This window comes from Lutra lutra, chromosome 14 (genome assembly GCF_902655055.1).
Source record: "Lutra lutra chromosome 14, mLutLut1.2, whole genome shotgun sequence".
Classification (NCBI taxonomy): Eukaryota; Metazoa; Chordata; class Mammalia; order Carnivora; family Mustelidae; genus Lutra; species Lutra lutra.
The window spans coordinates 2515493-2534471 of record NC_062291.1 but is presented as its reverse complement, the minus strand read 5'-3'; the positions used below and the strand labels follow the sequence as shown (position 1 = coordinate 2534471).

At 56.8% G+C, this 18979-nt stretch overlaps 1 protein-coding gene across 1 annotated transcript; it reads left to right on the top strand.

Annotated features, from left to right (window-relative positions):
* The first annotated feature begins 311 nt into the window (after window positions 1–311).
* On the top strand, window positions 312–13195 carry AGT (angiotensinogen). Its single transcript, XM_047703407.1, has 5 exons — window positions 312–401; window positions 5706–6557; window positions 9604–9871; window positions 11516–11660; window positions 12428–13195. Exons 2-5 carry the CDS (start codon window positions 5729–5731, stop codon window positions 12617–12619), a joined length of 1434 nt encoding a protein of 477 aa, XP_047559363.1. The 5' UTR covers window positions 312–401; window positions 5706–5728; the 3' UTR covers window positions 12620–13195.
* Window positions 13196–18979: the final 5784 nt, after the last annotated feature.

Genomic DNA, 18979 nt, shown 5'->3' with positions numbered 1-18979 from the left:
CCAGGGTGGCTGTCACACCTCAGGCTAGAGACCCATCACACACCTACACACACCTACGTGGGATCCCTGTGTGCGTCCCCGCGACCCCAGGGCAGGTGAGCTGGGGTAAATGTGTAACTCCACAGCTTGCCGGCTCATGCTGTTCGGCACGGAAAGTGTGTATCGATCACTCTGACTTCCTGGAAGGAGTCCCAGCCTGAGAGTCGCTCTGGCGCCTGTCCCCTAGCCACTCAGCCGCCTGAGGCCCCCACCCCCCAGGGTCGGGCCAAGTGATGTCACCGCCCTCCTCCCCAGCTTGGGCACAGAACGGTCTGGGAACGGCTCCATCCCCTCTGATATAAATAGGGCCTCGGCCCAGCCAGGGGAAGAGGCTGCTCTTGTTTTGGGGACCCGAGGAGAAGGTAAGCGGGGAGCCCCTCCCTGTCAGGGCAGCTGAGTTCTGCCGGGAGGAGAAGCCAAGGGGTCTCTGGTGGGAGCAGCTGGAAGCCGGAAGGCAGGGATCCGTGGTGACAGGCGCTGCAGGGGAATCACTACTGAAGACGACCCTGATATGTACCCCCTCCTGTCACATCGGAAGTCCTCTCATGGGCTGTCCTCCCCCTCAGACACCCCAGGTCTTAGCAGAGGAACTGCCCCCTTCTCCACAGCTGTAGGGCAGGGTGGCCAGGTCCCCTGCTGCCTCTGAGCAGGGCTGGGTCCTCAGGCACAGGCCGGGAGCAGAGCCACGGGGGACCTAGAGTCAGAAGGAAGCGCAAAGCTTGTGCAGGGACAGGAGCTGTGAGGTGGATGGCGGAGCAGCCTCAGATAGCTGGGAGCTGCGTCCCTGACCCCATTCCCGGAGGCTCAGGCGAGGAGTGGCCTGCACCATGTCTGTCTCCCTGTACCTCCCCCAGGCAGTGCTGCCTCTGGCCCTGGGTTCAAAGCTTGGGTGCCCTCAACTCATCACTTTGTATCCCCAAGCATCGGTTTGCCCATCTATAAAATGGGACAAACGGCGATGCCTGGCCTCCCTTGCTCATGAGCTAGGGGGTATATTCAGAGAGCTAATACAATGTGAAAGTGCTTTCTAAACTTTAAGAGAAACTACAAAGACAGATTCTTATTGTTCAAGAGGCACTACAATGGGTGCTGAAGTGTGTGGACTGTGGCATCAGGGGGTCTGGGTTTGAATCCTAGTTCTGTCTCTCACTTAGCTGCGTGACCTTGAGCAAGTCACGGAACCTCTCTGTTCTTCCGCAAAACAGCATCCATTAATCCACTTAACAACTGTTTATCAAGTACGTACTATGTCCCAGGAACATTTCTGGAAACGCAGTATGTATATCAGCGAATAAAACAGAGCAAGGACCCCACTCTCTTGGGGTTTGCCTTCACATGGGAAGAGGTAATGAACACTAAACAAATAAATACATGAGAATTAATTATTTGTAAGGTCATAAGGGGGTCAGTGCTGTGGAGAGAGGAAGTAAAGCGGGATAAGCGAGTTCAGGGTGTCAGGTGTGGTGGGGGACAGTTACAGCGGGAAATGGGATGTCACGGAAGCCTTAGCAGGATGAGACAAGTCCATGGAAAGTGCTAGAACACTGCCTGGCAATGATAGGCATTAGACCAGTGTTGGCTGCTGATCTCACCATTTCACGAAGCCACAGAACCACGAGGGGATATGGAGAGGAGACTGAGCAGGGGTGCCGGAGGAGGGCAGATCCACAGGAGCCTGGAGCCCCCGTTTATTCTGAGACCCCGCGGTGGGCTGCTAAGGACCGGTCAGTACGGCAGCCACAGATCCCAGCTGAGAGCAACACACAGCAGCCCCCGCCCCGGACCGTGACCGTGAAATTGTTTCACTGTAGACAGTGCGTGTGCTGTGTGGGACTGGCAAAGCAGGGAGGGGGCTATGCTTACCTGTGTGGCCCTAGCCGGGGACTGGGGGCCACTTCTGCCAGATTTCTCCAGCCCCCCGCTTCTACAGGTTTCCCCTGATAACTCAGAGTGTTTTGGCTTTTTACACGAGGCAAGAGCTGGCCACGGAGGCCCGTCTGGATGGGAAGGAGAACTTTCTGTTCCATTTTTGTATGTCGTGTGGCTTCTCATGAGAACCATGGATTGGGTCAAATGTGTGGGGAGGAGGGGGAAGTGGTGGCCGAGGTCAGAAGTCAAAGTTCCTTTGGTGTTTGATGACCAGAGCAGAACTAAACACACAATGCTCGTGAGTTGAAAGCGGGTGCAGGTTACCAGACCCGGGAGAGGAGTGCGGAGCGCCAACATCAGGGGATAACTGGGTATGCCGGGGTGTACAGGAAAGATGGAGGCGTCAAGGTGACCTTGAGTTCACGCCTCAGTTCCAGGGATGACTGGGCTGCTCTGGGAGGGCAGGGGGATGGGTGAGGATGAGGACGGGAGCACCAAGGATGAAGCTGGTAATGCAGTCCTCGGCTTCACCAGAAATCAGTGCGATACCATGGAAATGACTGGGAGCGAATGAACCCGTGCCATGAACACAGGTCCTAGGTCCGCAGAGCCAGCCCAAGAACCTTGTCTGCCACGTTCTCTCTCATTGAGAGGTGAGGCGGGAGCAGAATCGCAGGGCGCTAGAGAAAGGTGCCAGAAATCCTCCTGCAAACGACAGAGACCCATGTCTAGGGCACAGGACGGTTCTACTTCAGTCTCACCTGGGACGTTTTTTAAAAAAACTATCCCTGGGGGCACCTGGGTGGCTCAGTGGGTTAAGCTGCTGCCTTAGGCTCAGGTCATGATCTCAGGGTCCTGGGATCGAGTCCCGCATCGGGCTCTCTGCTCAGCAGGGAGCCTGCTTCCCTCTCTCTCTCTCTCTGCCTGCCTCTCTGTCTACTTGTGATCTCTCTCTCTGTCAAATAAATAAAAGAAAAACAAAAACAAAAAAACTATCCCTGGCCCCAGCGCAGACCAACGCCACCGGCTGTCGGTGAGAGGTGTTGGTGGGGCTGGTGTTGGGCTCCACGGGGATCCACTGCACAGGACATAGTCCTCTACGTGCAGGACACAGTCGCCGACCGGCCTGGGGCGCTGGGACAGGTGCAAACACCAGGGTTTCAGGCTGAGCCTCTGGGGCTCACTGCCAGCCGCCTGTGGGGGCCACAGTGGAGCTGAGAAACCCCTTCGAGGCCACACGCCAGGGTCATTATAGCTGGCATCTCCGGGGGCGGGGGGAGACGGACTTCCACGGTTTCTAAGGCTCCCCCGATGAGATCTGTGGGAACCGGGCTTGGGACTGACCGGTGAGAGTAAACGCAGGTCTGAATTGTATCTGTGACATGCTTTGCTGTGTGAACTCGGGAACTTTTCTTTATGCCTCAGAACTCCCCTTTCCGTGTCTGCAAAGGGGTGAAAACTTTCCTTCCTCGCATGAACAGCCAAGGGCTGGATTGGGGAATCTGTAGGCAGGGGCTTCTGGGAACTGTCACACACTACCCAGTTAGAACAGGTCTATGCTTACAGGACGCACCTGGTCTGGGGAATGAGGTGTATATCTCCTGGTTGGGACCATACAGATCGTTCTCACCAGGCCAACTTATAACATAGAAAAAAACCTCTGTGCATCTTAGTCTCGTATTCCAAACTGGTTTCCACCTACCCCGGGGCTAGGAGGCTTCCTAGAGACTCGAGGTCTGCCCCAAGGCTGGTTTTCTAGGGAAGCTCATAGCCAGAGGCAGCCATATCAAAGTCTCACAGACTGGGTCCCTTCAAAGACAGAAATCTGTTCTCTCGTGATTCGGGCGGCGACAAGTACTGATGACTCCTTCTGGGAGAACCTTCATATCTCATACCAGTTCCAAGTCCAAGCTGAGATGTTGACAGATGTGTCTTCTGAGGTCCCTCCCCCTGGCTTGTAGATGGCTGTCTTCTCCCTGTCTTTCCAGGGTCTTCCGTTTGTGTGTGTCTGTGTCCTAATCTCTTCTAAGAGGGATCCCAGTCAAATGCGATGAGGGTCCATCCCAATGACCCCATTTAACCTAAATTACCTCTTTAGAGACTCTATCTCCCAATAGAGTATATTTTGAAGTAGTGGGATTTAGGACTTCAACATAGCAAGTTAAAAATTTTAAGGCAACAAGGTGAATTTTGTTTATTTTAAAATCAAAATTCCTTCAAAAATAAGTTTAACAAGATGGGATCGGGAGGGAGATAAACCATAAGAGATACTTTTTTTTTTATTAATTTTATTTTTTTTAAACATATAATATATTTTTATCCCCAGGGGTACAGATCTGTGAACCGCCAGGTTTACACATTTTACAGCACTCACCATAGCACATACCCTCTCCAATGTTCATAACCCCACCCCCCGACCATAAGAGATTCTTAATGTCACAAAACAAACTGAGGGTTGCCGGGGGGCAGAGGGGTCGGGAGAGGGTGGCTGGGTTATGGACATTGGGGAGGGTATGTGCTATGGTGAGTGCTGGGAAGTGTGTAAGCCTGACGATTCACAGACCTGTACCCCTGGGGCTAATAATACATTATATGTTAATACAAATAATAAAAAAATAAAAAAAAATAAAATTCAGTAAAGGCAAAAGAAAATAAGTTTAAATGTTTCCATATTACTCTTTAAAAAAAAGATTTTATTTATTTATTTGAGAGATGGAGAGAGTGAGCATAAGCAGGTAGGGGATGTGTAGAGGGAGAGGGAGAAGTAGGCTCCCCGCTGAGCAGGGAGCCAGACACGGGACTTGATCCCAGGACCCCAGGATCATGACCTGGGCTGAAGGCAGATGCTTAACGACTGAGCCACCCAGGTGCCCCCCCATTACTCTTTATTAAACATATAATTATTGACTAATCCATGATATCACTGATTTACCCAAGGTAAAAAATACTATCAGGCAGTCACATATTCTTTTTTTTTTTAAGATTTTTATTTATTTATTTGACAGAGAGAGATCACAAGTAGGCAGAGAGGCAGGCAGAGAGAGAGAGCGGGAAAGCAGGCTCCCTGCCGAGCAGAGAGTCCGATGCGGGGCTCAATCCCAGGACCCTGATATCATGACCTGAGCCGAAGGCAGAGGCTCAACCCACTGAGCCAGCCAGGCACCCGCAGTTGCATATTCTTGAAGAGAAGCACTTAACAACATTTTGTGAAAATATTTGTGTATATTTTTCCTTGACGTTAACGGACATTTTGGTATTTCTGTTTAAAATCTACCCATGTCTTACTGTCGAGACATTCTGCCCATTATAAAAATCAGACAAAACAAAACCAACCCCAAAATACTCCCCCCCCCACCCGCCACCACAAAAGGCACAGCTCAGGGGCGCCTGGGTGGCTCAGTGGGTTAAAGCCGCTGCCTTCGGCTCAGGTCATGATCCCGGGGTCCTGGGATCGAGCCCCGCGTCGGGCTCTCTGCTCAGCGGGGAGCCTGCTTCCCTTCCTCTCTCTCTCTGCCTGCCTCTCTGCCTACTTGTGATCTCTCTCTGTCAAATAAATAAATAAAATCTTTAAAAAAAAAAAAAAAAAAGGCACAGCTCAGCCCACGATAGCGCGTCATGGCTCCCAGAGATACTGTCCTCAGAGCCTGGAATCTATCGCTTCTCTTCAAGGTGAGTGTAGACCCGGATAGATTTCTCCTGGGTTCATGACCACAGGGAATACGGGAACAGCTAGACGTCTGGCTGGAGGGCACTAACGCGCTTAGTAACCTGTCGCCTTGCACGAAATGCTGTTTCAGGGAAGTGAGCGCCCCTGCCGGAGATGGGTCCTGCCGGAGTGGGCCTAAGGGCCGCTGTCCTCTGCCTCATGGCCTGGGCCGGCCTGGCCGCTGGGGACCGAGTGTACATCCATCCCTTCCACCTCCTCGTCTACAGCAAGAGCAGCTGTGAGCAGCTGGAGAGACCAGGCCCAGAGATGCCCGAGGAGCGGACCTTCACGCCCGTCCCGATTCAGGCCAAGACGTCCCCAGTGGACGAGGAGGCGCTCTGGGAGGAGCTGGCGCTGGCTGCCGGGAAGCTGGAGGAGGAGGACAGGATGCGGGCGGCTAAAGTGGGCACGATGCTCAACTTCCTGGGCTTCCACATGTACAGGGCACTGGGCGAGTCCGGGAGCGCGGCCAGTGCGACCGTCCTGTCCCCCACGACTCTCTTCGGCACGCTGGCCTCTCTCTACCTGGGCGCGCTGGACCCCACAGCCAGCAGACTGCAGGCCTTCCTGGGCGTCCCCGGGGAGGACCAGAGCTGCACCTCCCGGCTGGACGGCCACAAGGTGCTGTCCGCCCTGCAGACCATCCAGGGCCTTCTGGTCGCCAAGGGTGAGGCCGGCGGCCGGTCCGCACTGCTCCTCTCCACGGTGCTGGGTCTGTTCACAGCCCCTGGCCTGCGCCTGAAGCAGCCTTTTGTGCGGGGCCTGGCGCCCTTTGCCCCCGTCACCCTCCCACGCTCTCTGGACTTGTTCACGGACCCGGATCTTGCTGCTGAGAAGATCGACAGGTTCATGCAGGCAGTGACAGGGTGGAAAATGGACAGACCCCTGTCAGGAGTCAGCCCAGACAGCACCCTGCTTTTCAACGCCTATGTCCACTTCCAAGGTAAGGCAAAGCCCGGAGGTGCCCTTGGGGTGGGTGCCCTAGGGAGACAGCTCTCTGTGTCTACAGACTTAGTGTCCAGCATTTGGCTCAGCAGGGCTGGGCCTTGGGGATGGGCAAGGTGAGAATGTGGGGAAGTACCTGAGAGTCACTCTCAAGGAGCTGGTAGTAGCTGCACAAGGGGCTCCTTGGATGAGCATCCAACTAGCCACCTGCTGTCCTACTGTGTGCAGCGACTCTAGTACTCACTCGTATCCTGATCATTTAATCCCCTTGGGACGTGGTAAAGCATTGTTACTGCCTCCAGGGAAAAACCCACAGTGACCGCCTTAAGAAGGCACGGCCACAAGTCGGGGTCCTGAGATCCAAACCCACACCTCCCAGCCCAGTGGCCCATCTCCACACTCAGGAGGGGAGGCTTCTTGTCTCCTGAGAAGGTCAGTGTCCTTGCAAAAATACCCAGTTTGTTTGCTTACACCACTTTCATGCTGGGAGCAGTTAGTACTACTCCCCCCTCCCTAAATCCCCACAAAGATAGCTGGCTCATTCAACAACTGATTGTTGAAGCCCTATTACGCGCATGCCCGAGCTGGGCGTCTCAGGGGGCCAGGGAGGAAGGACGCACAGGTGTGGAACCCAGGTTGCCTACTGACGTTACAGAGGGGAGATGGACCCACAGGTAAGTGCCCCCAGCTGCAGAGCTCTAGGGAAACGTGCCCTGAAAAGGCACTCTGGGGCGCCAGGCCCTTGGAGGAGGGAGGGTCCCCGGGGAGAGGACAGAGGATGGCGAGGGGAGCAGGGCTGTGGAAGGACAAATGTGTGAGCAAAAAGGCTGGCAAGTTCGGAGCCAGAAACCAGAGCAAGGGCGGCTCTGTTTGGCCAGAGCTCAGGGGTGATGGGACCTATGGGAGGCACAGCCCGAAAGAGGGGTCCAGCCAGATCTTGGGATGTGATGCTGGGAAGGGTGGTGGATGCTGGAGCAGGAAAAGTGTTCTGGTCAGAGGGCATCCAGGCTGCCAGGGCTGTGTGCATGGGAGGCGGGGAGGGTCCCAGGAAGGTGATGCAACGGGCCCACTGTCCCGGGAGCACGTGCTGAGGCAGTGACCTTGCAGACTGACAGGTGGGGTGGGCAGGGCGTGTTTTCGAGCCAAGGGAGCCACAGCAGAGAGATGAAACCAGAGACATGGAGGTGTAATAGAGCATGACTATTGTCTTACTCTGAAAACATCCTGTAAACCCCCACGGGGGAGGACCTCCAGCCCGTTCTGGGTGCAGGGGGAAGACAATGGACCCAGGAACCCAGCACAGTGCCCTCCTGCTGAGGGTGGCTGCCCGCCCCCCGCCCCCCGCAGTGGAGGACAGAGGGGGGATGCGTGGAGGAGGAGCCCCAGGAGGATCGCTCACTGAGAAAGTCCTGCCCCCCAAAAGCTGGAGAGCCACAGGTGCCTGGACACTCGGCCAGCCCCACCATGCCCACTCTCTGATCTTGCCCCCTGACCTTTCTGGGCCTCGGTTTCCATCCAACAGAGATGCACAACCCCTCCCAGCCCAGCACCACATGGCTGCCTTACGAAGCCGAAGGCTGTCTCTCTGGGGAGCTCGAAGTGCCTCTTTGGTAATGATGTTCTGTGACCACGACCTCAGAGCCCAGATGGGCGTTCCCGGCTCTCGAGGCCTTGGGGGTTGGGAGCCCCTGAGCTGTAGGGCGCCCTTTGCTCAGGCCCTGTGGTCATCCCGAGCTGCCGCGGGCTCTGGCAGGTTCCACAACACCAGTTGACTTAACCTTGAGAGATTTACTTAACCTCTGGGTGAGGATGGATTCTGTGCTTTTCAGCGGAGTGTCCAGGACAGGGAAGCCACCTCTGTTCAGACTCTCACGTCCTTCTGTTTGGGTGGGAAAAGGTTTAGTCCTTTCTTCCCCTAAATCTACAAGTCTCCAGCCAGGCCTGGTGGGCCAGCACTGAGGGCCCCCTTGGGGAGCCTGGTACAGTCACGGGGGACCCCGAGAGACAGGGCATCCAGCAAGCGTCTGCCTCTCTTTCCGGACAGCGGAGCCAGCTAGCCGCACCCCTCGGCCACCCCTCATGCAGCCCCCCCCGGGGGGGGGCACACGGGGCTGCCCCCTCCCTGCAGGGCCCAGGGCGAGCTTGCACCGAGCGCTTCCCTCCGAGCCACGGCTCGCACCAGGTCCTGTGTCTGTCCTGGGCAGGACGTGGAGCCTGCCTTGCGGGACGTGTGCTTAGCTCTGCGTCCTGACTGCAGAAGGGGAGCCTGTCGCAGCTGACACTGCTCCCAGATGGAGACGCGCGCGTGCCCCAAGGCTGCGTAGGGCTGCCAAGCTGCTCTGGGTGACGCTGGGATGGTGGGCGCAGATCACTGCACGTCTGTCCAGCCCCACAGAACGTACGGCCCTGAGAGCGAGCCCTCATGTCAGCCCTGGACTCTGGGTGACAGTGATGTGTCGGTGGAGGGTCATCAGGGTTAACGGACGTCCCGCTCCGGTGGGGGTGCGGATCGCACGGGAGGCTGTGCTTGGGGTGGGGATGGGTGTACGGGGAAACTCTATACCTTCCCCTAATTATGCTATGAACCTAACTTCTCTAAAAAAATGAAGTTTATTTAAAAAAAGGAGCCAGTGAGTGTGGCGGGCCGCAGGCTTTGGGCCAGGACAGATCTGGGGTGAGTTTACCTGGTCAGTTCATGGTGGCCTAAGGTCCCTGGTTTCCTTTGTGGACCTTAAGGTGACAGGTGTAAAATCTCAGAGTGCACCTGGTGTGTTAAATGTCTTCAACATGGGCAGTTAGCGTCACCGTCGTGATCTCAAACGGTTGGATCTTGTAGGAGGAAGACTCTACCGGCCCTTGGGGTACAGGGTAGGGCCTGCAAAGCGCAGGGGTGGGAAGATACCCTGTGGCCCGCGGTATGCCGGGGGAGGTCGGGTCACAGGCTGGGCCTTCGGCTCTCCCCGTGGTGTCCCCAGCCCTGAGCGCATCTGCCTGCCCCTGCCTCGGCTGACCCGTCCCTCCTTGTCTCCTCTCTGGGTCTCCAGGACAGCTGAAGGGCTTCTCCCTGCTGAGGGGACTGCAGGAGTTCTGGGTGGACAATGCCACCTCGGTGTCGGTCCCCATGCTCTCGGGCACGGGCACCTTCCAGCACTGGAGCGACGTCCAGAACGGCCTCTCCATGACCCGGGTACCCCTCAGCAAGAGTGCCTGCCTGCTGCTGGTCCAGCCCCACGGCACCTCCGGCCTGCAGAAGGTGGAGGCCGCCACCTTCCAGCACAAATTCCTGACGTGGTTGAAGAATCTGTCTCCCCGGTACGGCTCCTGGGACACCGGCTGGCACCTCTGGGGCAGCTCCCCGTGGACAGTGGGGAGCTGGGCCCATCTGTCTACCCAGGGCGGGAGGGGACGTGGGATGAGCAGATGTGTGGGTGTTGGCTGAGCCCTGGGCCCAGGACGGGGAGGGGCCGGGGGCTTCTGCTGTTCTGGAGCCTGTGCGTTCATGCGTCACCCCTCCTTCCGTCCACCCGTCCACCTAACTCTGCAGGTGTCGTCTCTTTCTGGGTGCAGGAGAGGGAAGGAGTGGGAACGTGATTTCCTTGGGCTTGGGCTTACCCGCTGGTTTTGGAGGACTGCGTTTCAATCCGCCCTGAAGGGGGGACCTTTGATGCCATGACCACCCACCACGGCCCCCTCCCCTCCCCCGCCATCCTCCCACCCCCAGTCTGCTGCATTCCTAGAGCTTGTCGGGGACTGGCTTCCCAGAAGGGTTCGGACCCCTCTGGGATGCCTGGGGGAGACGCTTTCTTGGGGAGCTGTCCTTGAGTCCAGAACTCCCTGCCTTGCTGCCCGAGTCGTTTGCTCCTCTTTCCAACTATGGCAGGAAGAAAGCCATTCCCGTACGCTGGCGTGCTACACTTGTCCCTTGTCCATGGCCCAGAGCAGTGGGGGCCGGAAACCTGCTCCGAGACCATCACTCAGGGACACACTGGCCTCCCGAGGGCAACGCTCCTTTGGAAATCAGTTTCGGTTGTGCTGATGGTAAACGCCTAACGGCAAGTGTACCACGTGTACCATCTGTAGCGCACCATTCAGTGACATGAAGCACCCCACACTGGTGTGCCCCCCCACCGTCCGTCTCCAGGTTTTCAGCTTCCCCGACGGAAACGCAGCCTGCCCACCCCACTCCACCCCACCCCCACCAAAACCCTGGCCATGCTTCTGCTCTCTGTGAACTTGTCTGTTCTAGGACCTCAGAGCAGTGAACTCATACACTGTCTGTCCTTTTGTGACAGGCTTGTTTCACTTAGCATGACGTCCACAGGGCTCGCCCGTGTGGCAGCGTGGGTGGGGATTTCCTTCTCTTACAGCTGATGCTCCATTAGACGGACAGACATGTTTTGTTTATCCCGCCGTCCGTCCGTGCACTCTTGGGTCACTTCCACCATTTGGCTACTGTGGATAATGTATGGACGTGGGTGTCATGTAAATCCCGTGAAGGCTTTGGGGGTCACAGGAAACATCCCTGGGCTCTCAGGAAGACGGAAGGCAGAGGCCCTACAGGCAAGCCAGCTGAGTTGATGTCAGCAACATGACTGTGTGGAGAGTGACGGGACGTTCTTCCCATCGCTCTCTCCTCCACGGGGCTTTCTGTGTCAAGAATGACACTGCAAGGTTGGTAGTAAGACACGCTGCGTTATTTCAGAAAACAGCTTTTTACAATTACCCACGTAGTGCAGCTTTGATGCGACCAGCTGAAAACCAGAGTAGAACGAAGGACAACTCATCACCAACCTCCCGGGCGCTACTTGAAGCGCACATCCTTCTCACAGTATTTCCAAGGACACGAGAGTTTTTTGTTGTATTTGTTGCTGACAAACTTTTCCTAGCTGGGCGGGGGGCCCCAGGGCCTCCCAGGGGAGCCACCCGGGACTTCCTAAGTGTGTGTCATCCCCATAGGACCATCCGCCTGACCGTGCCCCAGCTGACACTGCGAGCCTCCTATGACCTGCGGGACCTGCTGGCCCAGGCCAAGCTGCCTACCCTGCTGGGGGCCGAGGCAAACCTGGGCAAAATCAGCAATGATGATCTCCGAGTCGGAAAGGTACCGTCTGTGCCGGTGATGTCCAGGCCCAAGTGATTCCGTGTGTTCACGGCGGGGGGGGGGGGGGGGGGGATGGAGACGGAAGGGACACGGAGAGAGCTTCTGCGGGGCAGGCAGGGGAGGAGAGGAGGACAGCATGGCTATGTGGCTATGCATCCGGGGTGGGAGAGAAGTGACCAGAACTTTCCAGGGCTTTCTGGGGACAGGAGGAGAGCAGCAAACCCTTCCCCACCATGTGTTTTTGGCTCTGCCCAGCATGGCCTAACCTCGGGGTCCTTCCCAAATCCCACAAGAGGGTCAGGACTCAGGCCATGGGATAAGGACCTGGTGCCAGTCCTGCCAGAGCTGCGTGCCCCAGGGAACACTCAGCAGGAGGCAGACTGTCCCTCTGCCTGAATGATGTCTCCCTGGAGCTGGGGGGCTTGGAAGTGCTGGCACCGGGCTGGGTACCGGGGAGAGGGGGCCTTTGCAGTTCTTCACTTCTGGGGAGCATCAGCTCTCTTGCTAACTTCGTGGGAGGAACCAAGCACTAGCAGACCACAGCCAAGGGGCCTGGGGTTCTGTCCTGGAAATCCAGGTGGAAAGTGGGAGACCGGTGGGTTGGAGGGATGCTCTGGGGAGAGCTGTTCTGTGAGTGGGGCCGAGTGGGAGCCATCTACACCGAGGGGCATGTATGGCACGAGCGAGCTGGAGAAACAGCTGTCCTGCACCTTCTCCCTGGGCCCTGAGGGCCGTTGGGAGCTGTCACAACGCTTGCTGCTTTGCAGGTGCTGAATAGCATCCTTTTGGAACTAAAAGCAGACGAGGGAGAGCAGCCCACAGAGTCTGCCCCACAGCCGGATGGGCCCAAGGCCTTGGAGGTGACCTTGAACCGCCCGTTCTTGTTTGCCATTTACGAGCATGACTCCACTGCCCTGCACTTCCTGGGCCGTGTGACCAACCCGCTGAGCGCGGTGTGAGGCCCGGCCCGCCCGCAGACCTGGCAGTCACCGCGAGCAAAGGCAGCGGCCCGCAGCAGCGCTGATCTGTTGCCGTCTTCCACTCTGCCTTCCAGTGAGTCAGCTTCGAGCTGGGAGAAAGCCGTTCTCTTCCCGTCTAATGAGCAGCAGAACCTGCGGGCAGAAGGCCTCCCGGGTTCTTCGGCTTCTCCTGGGCCACGTGGGGGGTACCAGGAACCGGAATTTAGTACAGGACAACTGTTCAGGAGAAAGTCTGAACAGACCAACTGGGTCGTGAAACCGGAAATTGTTTCCTTTTTATCGGAGAACAGGAATTGGGTTTCACAGTCCCACGGTTTTCCCTGCCCTGAGTGTAGATCGGCTGGGGAAGCGTGAGCCGCCGAGCCGCCATCCCCGCGATGCCTTAGCTTTTGTTGGTCCCGGTCTTCTTTCCCAGGATGCTGTGATCTTGGAAAAACCCAAGCACCTGAATTTATGTTAGAATGTAACACCATGCCTAATTATCCCTTGTGTTATTAATAAATGTTTTGCAACAATAAACAAAACAAGAAAAATTCTTGGGCTGCCTGGGTGGTTCAGTGGGTTAAGCGTCTGCCTTCGGCTCAGATCATGATCCCAAGGGTCCTGGGATCGAGCCCCACATTAGGCTCCCTGCTCAGCCCATCCTCCCACTCCTGTTCTGTCTCGCGTCTACTCTCTTGTCAATAAATAAAACAAATCAAATAAATAAAATCTTAAAAAGAAAAATTCTATCCTTCAGCAGCAAAACAAAACCCTGCCATCTAGCTGACAGACTGTACACACCAAGTCCTTTCTAGAGCTTTGAGCCAGACTTTGGGCGTATTTCCACGGAAGGTGTGGGCCGTGACTTAGCCATCATGTGGAGAAGTTTGCTTCCGGATGCTTCCGTCCCTAAGCGGCAGGTGGGTGCGTGGGGGAGGAGGCCTCAGGCCCCTACATGCAGCCGGAAGGAACGGGGCCCACGGGCACTTCTTCCTTTCCGGGGACACAGGGTTGATCGCTGGTGCTGACGACAGTGAACCCATTTCCTCATGTACATTCAGCGCTCTCTCCCGCTGCCTCCACCGACACCGAAATGACCAGGCAGGCTACGGACTACGGGGCCCACCGACGAGGGCCCAGGGGCATGCGGCGGCCCGGCACGCATCTGGGGGTGAGAGTGGGGGTGACCATCTCAGAGTTGAGCCGGGTCTCTCCTGTATGCAGATGCAGTGGTGGGAGCAGAAGCACCCGTGTTCCGCTCACATGACGGCTTTGCTGCCCACAGTCCAGAGAGGACTGAGTGTCCTCCGAGCCTCAGCGTCCCCCTCATGTTCCAAGCGTCCAGCTAGTCTGACACACACCTCCTTGCTCTGAGATCCGGGAAACAGCTGGGCCAGGCATGTGAGAGGCAGCATGGTGGGGGCTTAGGGGCATGGCTTCCAGAGATGGACAGGTTGAGCAGGAAGCCCACATCCAACGCTGACCATGACCCGGAGTGGGTGACCTCCCCTGTCTGGGGTCCCCTGCCCTCCTGTGCCAAATGGGAAATCCTTGAATGAATAAATGAGAAATAACCACCATCATGCCAGTGGCAAACGTTTTGGGGTGCAGGCAGCACCCATCCCTATCTCTACAGCTGCAGGTGAAGCTTTCTGCTGCGGATCATTTCAGTTCCTGGCCGCTTCCCATCGCCCCGCCCCCCAGCTCCCCTTTCCTCAGATCAGCCTCTGCCTTCTGGCTGCACAAGGAGGCCCCAGACACGTTACACCGATCTAGATGGATGCTTGAAAGTTCTAAGGCATGAGTCCTTCCAGAATGTGAAAGAGCCTAAGCAAGGGGTGCCCATTCCCCCCAAACCCCCAAACCTCACACGACATCAGCCTGAGTGATATGGGCCCCCGGGGGGATGACTGTGACACAGCACCAGTGCTTTGCACGGTCACTTCGAGGACGCAGAGATCCAGACGCCCTGAGCCCTCCCCACGGCATGTTAATGAACTGTGGGTGCTGCCCGGAGCCCCCCTTTCCGCAGCTGGCAGAGACTCGATTCCCGCAGCAGCCCCGACCCTGCTGGGCCAGCCCTGGCTTATTTTCCACCACGCTCTGCGCTCCCTGGGTCCCTCTTCCCTCTGCCCAGCGTGGGGCAGAAGCTGCCCCCCAAGTCCTCTCTGGCTTGGGCTTTCTGGAAAGGTTAGGAGACGCCAAGGCTCTGGGGAAAGCCGGACGTTCAGGAGACAGGCGTGCCTGAGACTCTCACGACTCAGCCCAGCCTGTGGTGTGTGTGGGGACGCAGAGCCTCGGGTCCCACCCAGGCCCCAGAGTCCGCGTCTGCATCTTCCCGGTGGCCCGCGAATGCACACTGGACTTCAGGTTAGGAACAGCACAGAATCCCCCTCCCAGCACAAGCTTCAAGAAGGGCCGGGGCCACAGCCAGCAGCATCAGCTCCCGGATTCCCGCTCTCAGCGGGGAGGACGCATCTTCAGTCGGAACTAACCCTGACGGCTTCTCCCGTGGTTCCTGAAGCGACTGCGGACAGACAGCGGTCTAGACGGGCGCGTGCGCTACAGGTGCAGCTCGTCCCTGCACCGACACACCGGCGCCAGCAGGGAGCCCGAGCCATCGTCGCTGCCCTCAATCTGACTCGTGAACCGGGGTCTCGAGGCGGCTCGCGGAGACACAAGTGGTCACGCTGCAGCCAGAGGAAGGGGACGTCGGTGTTCTTCCCCGTATTTTAGAAAGCAGCTGGCAGCGGACGAGCGCGTTTCTCCTGCTGCTGGGGCCGCTGGGGCTCGGGGCGGTTGCTAGGAGTACGGTGTTGCCAACCCACACACGGCTGCTTTTGTCCTCCAGCCCTTTTATAAATGGGCAGTGGGTCAGCATGTTCCCAGGATACAAAATACGAACATTCAGCAGATTGCTTCACACGCAGGTATCACTTCTGGGGGTCTGTTTCTCTTACACCATTCTTCACTCAGTTCTAAGTCTTCCTGGGGGTGCCAAACGCCCCTCCCATAGACACGGGCATGATTCCGCAGCTCCGATCCCGTCCAGCCTGGGCACGGGTGGGGCCGGCAGGGACGGTGGCCCAGGTTGCTTCCCTGCCCACCGAGGAAGCACATCAGAGCCCAAATCTTTATGACTTTTGTTTGTTATTCATTTGGCAGCAAACCCCAACCTGAACAGACACGAGGCTGCTTAAGATCCTTGCGTGACGGAAGTTTATGGAAGTGTGACGGGCCCTCAATTTGCTGCAGGAAGATCCGTGTTGGATGAGCAGATGCGTTCCATGCAGCCCCATGGTACCTGAGATGAATCACGTTACCTTTCCAAACTGAAAAATTCGGATCTCTGAAACATGTACTGAAGGCTTTGGGCTTTAGATAGATGGTGGATTTGAATATCATCCCATGTGATCTTTTTTTTCCAATAGGATTTATTTTTTAGAGCAGTTTTAGGCTCACAGCAAAACTGAAGAGAAACTACAGAGTTCTCCTATACTAATAGGTGAGATTTTGGGTGTCCTAAAAACCCTCTGTGCTCTACCTATTCATACCCCACGCCTCCTGGCACCACTGACCCTTTAACCGCCTCCCTAGGGAGACATTCTCTTCCAGAAGGTCGTGTAGCTAGAATTCTACAGTGTGCAGTCTTTCCAGATCGCCTTCTCTTAGCAATATGCGTTTAAGATGCCTCCATATCTTTTCATGGCTTGATGGCTCATTTCTTTTTAGCACCAATGACATTCCACTGCCTGGATGGGCCAGCCTTTGATTTATCCATCCCCATACTCAAGGACAATTTGGTTGTTTTCAATATTTTTTGGAAATTATGAATAAAAGCTGCTATAAACATCCGTGTGCAGGTTTTTGTGTGGTCACCATTTTGCCTTGATTTTTTTTTTAAGACTTTATTTATTTATTTGACAGAGAGAGATCACAAGTAGGCAGAGAGAGAGAGGGAGAAGCAGGCTCCCTGCTGAGCAGAGGACCAGATGCAGGGCTCGATCCCAGGACCCTGAGATCATGACCTGAGCTGAAGGCAGAGGCCTCCGCCCATGATTTTTTTTTTTTTCCTTCAAGATTTTACTTATTGGGGCACCTGGGTGGCTCAGTTGGTTGAGTGACTGCCTTCAGCTCAGGTCATGATCCTGGAGTCCCAAGATCGAGTCCGGCATCGGGCTCCCAGCTCCATGGGGAGTCTGCTTCTCCCTCTGACCTTCTCCCTTCTCATGCTCTCTCTCAAATAAATAAAATTTTAAAAGAATTAAAAAAAAAAGATTTTATTTATTTATTTGAGAGAGACCAAGAGAGCACCAGCAGGGAGAGGGGTGGAGGGAGAGGGACAAACAGACCCTGCGCAGATCAGGGAGTCTGATGCCGGGCTCGATCCCAGGACCCTGAGGTCATGACCTGAGCCGAAGGCAGCCACTTCACCAACGAGCCACCCAGGTGCCCCCATCATGTGATTTCTTAAAGCTGCAGAATGAGTAGACGTTCAGGGTGCCTCAGGGAGACCCTCAAACACCGTGTGTTTTGAATGTCAGTGACTCCATCACTTCAAAGGAGTGGGGGTCCTGTAGCCCACCTCCCTGCCTGCAAGTTACTGCACACTTCTGTTGAGCTACCCGGAAAGTTCTCCTCTGAGGCCTGTTTGTAAGCTCCGTTAAGCGGGTAGAGACCAGCCTGCGGTTTAGGCTAATTCGGTGCCACCCCTGAGGCCATATCCCTCCAAGGACCCTCCTCATGGCCCCTGTGAGAAACCTTCCATTCCGGGAACACACACTGTTCCCAGGCCCCCCGAGCTCAGAGGATTGTTCTACCTGCTCCCTTCCTCGCCTTCGTGGCCTCCTGCCCACACCTGTCCACACGGCTAGTCAGCACCCAGCTATACGAGAGCCGCCCTCCTTCCTCTCCACACTCTACCCCCAAGTTCTGGCCTCCCAAGCACCCCCAACTCCAAACTCTCTCAAACCAGAGTCGCCAGGCTCTGGGTCCTCCTGTGCTGGGGCCTGGCCGCCGTCCACACGGGGCTCAGTTTCCCTTCTCTCTGAGATCTCGGACACTGCTGCTGCCCGGTGTCCACACTGCACGTTTCTGACCTTGGCCTTGTTCAGCTGTTCAAGGCGGGAGAGTGACTCAGGTCATGGTTACTGCATCACGCTGGAGTCCTTCACAGCCGGAACCCGCCTTGAAGATTAAGAGTGCGTTTTGGCCCCCCATCAGAGAGAGAACCCATGTTCTGAGGTACAGCGTGAATGTGAGAATGAGGCTGAGCGGAGCACACAGGCGCGCTGGCAGCCGCGGGAAGGGAGCATGGGGCCTACCCCCGCTGCTGTGCGACACGACACCCGGAGGCCGGTCAAGGGGGGTGGGCAGTGCCGGGAACGTGCACAGGTCAGTGCCAGCGTCCCCTTCAGAGCTGCTGACCCTGAGGCAGGAGGAGGAGAGACAGGGAGAGGCCGGCTTTCTCCCATGGTGGGGAGACTCCACTGGGGCTGCGTGGAGGCGGAGGAGGAGGGGTCTCTCCTGTGGGTCGGGGTGCCAGCACCAAGAAGATCAACGGTGCCTTCAGAGAAGAATCACCGCCCCACCATCCCCAAGACCCGGCTTCAGAATCTACCACTCACTTGACGTCTGCATTCCGTCACTGGCCTCAGTCCTGGAACATGAACTTGAGCGGGAAGGTCTCGGTGATCTCCGTGGCAGGTCACATCTGCGTGTCACCGTGCGGCCAGTAGGGCAAGGCCAAGCACCCGAAGTCCTGCAGCCCTGGCTGCCCTGCTTTAGCCCACCAGGAGAGGCCGGAGGACCCTGGGGCAGCCTTTCCCACACGCGCTTGGTGGCTGAGCAGCTTGGTTGCTGGCAGCGACTCCCTACAGAAGTCCAGGACGCTGCAGAATCACCAGTACAGATGCCCACCAGGAGTGCGGGCGTGAGTCTGAAGCAGCTCCAGGATCAGCGTCTGTCTCTCGGTCCTCCTGGACACACAGCCAGACCAGTTTCCAGTCTCCACGGGCTGAGCTCCAGCCACGGGAGTGTGCTGGGCTCTCCCACATGGGGCCACCACCCCCCCCCCCACCCACCCACCCCCCCCCCCCCCCCCCCCCCCCCCCCGGCGTGGCCCTCCATGTGCTTTTCCTTTCCCGGTTGGCTGCCGCCAAGGGGGAGACCACATGGTGGCTCCAGAAGGTCTGCCCACATCCGAAGCCCTGGAACCTGGGCCTGGTGCCCGGTGACCTCACTCGGCAAAGAGGCCTTTGCAAACACGATTCAGCTCGGGAGCTCGGGACGAGATCCTCCCGGATTAAGCACGTGGATCCTAAATGCAAGGACAGCGTTCTCCTAAGGGAGGAAGGG

Coding starts and splice junctions, on each gene's coding strand:
- AGT (XM_047703407.1), top strand. CDS start 5,729: ATGGGTCCTGCCGGAGTGGGCCTAAGGGCCGCTGTCCTCTGCCTCATG. Junction 6,558..9,603: donor CGCCTATGTCCACTTCCAAG/GTAAGGCAAAGC, acceptor CTGGGTCTCCAG/GACAGCTGAAGGGCTTCTCC. Junction 11,661..12,427: donor ATGATCTCCGAGTCGGAAAG/GTACCGTCTGTG, acceptor GCTGCTTTGCAG/GTGCTGAATAGCATCCTTTT.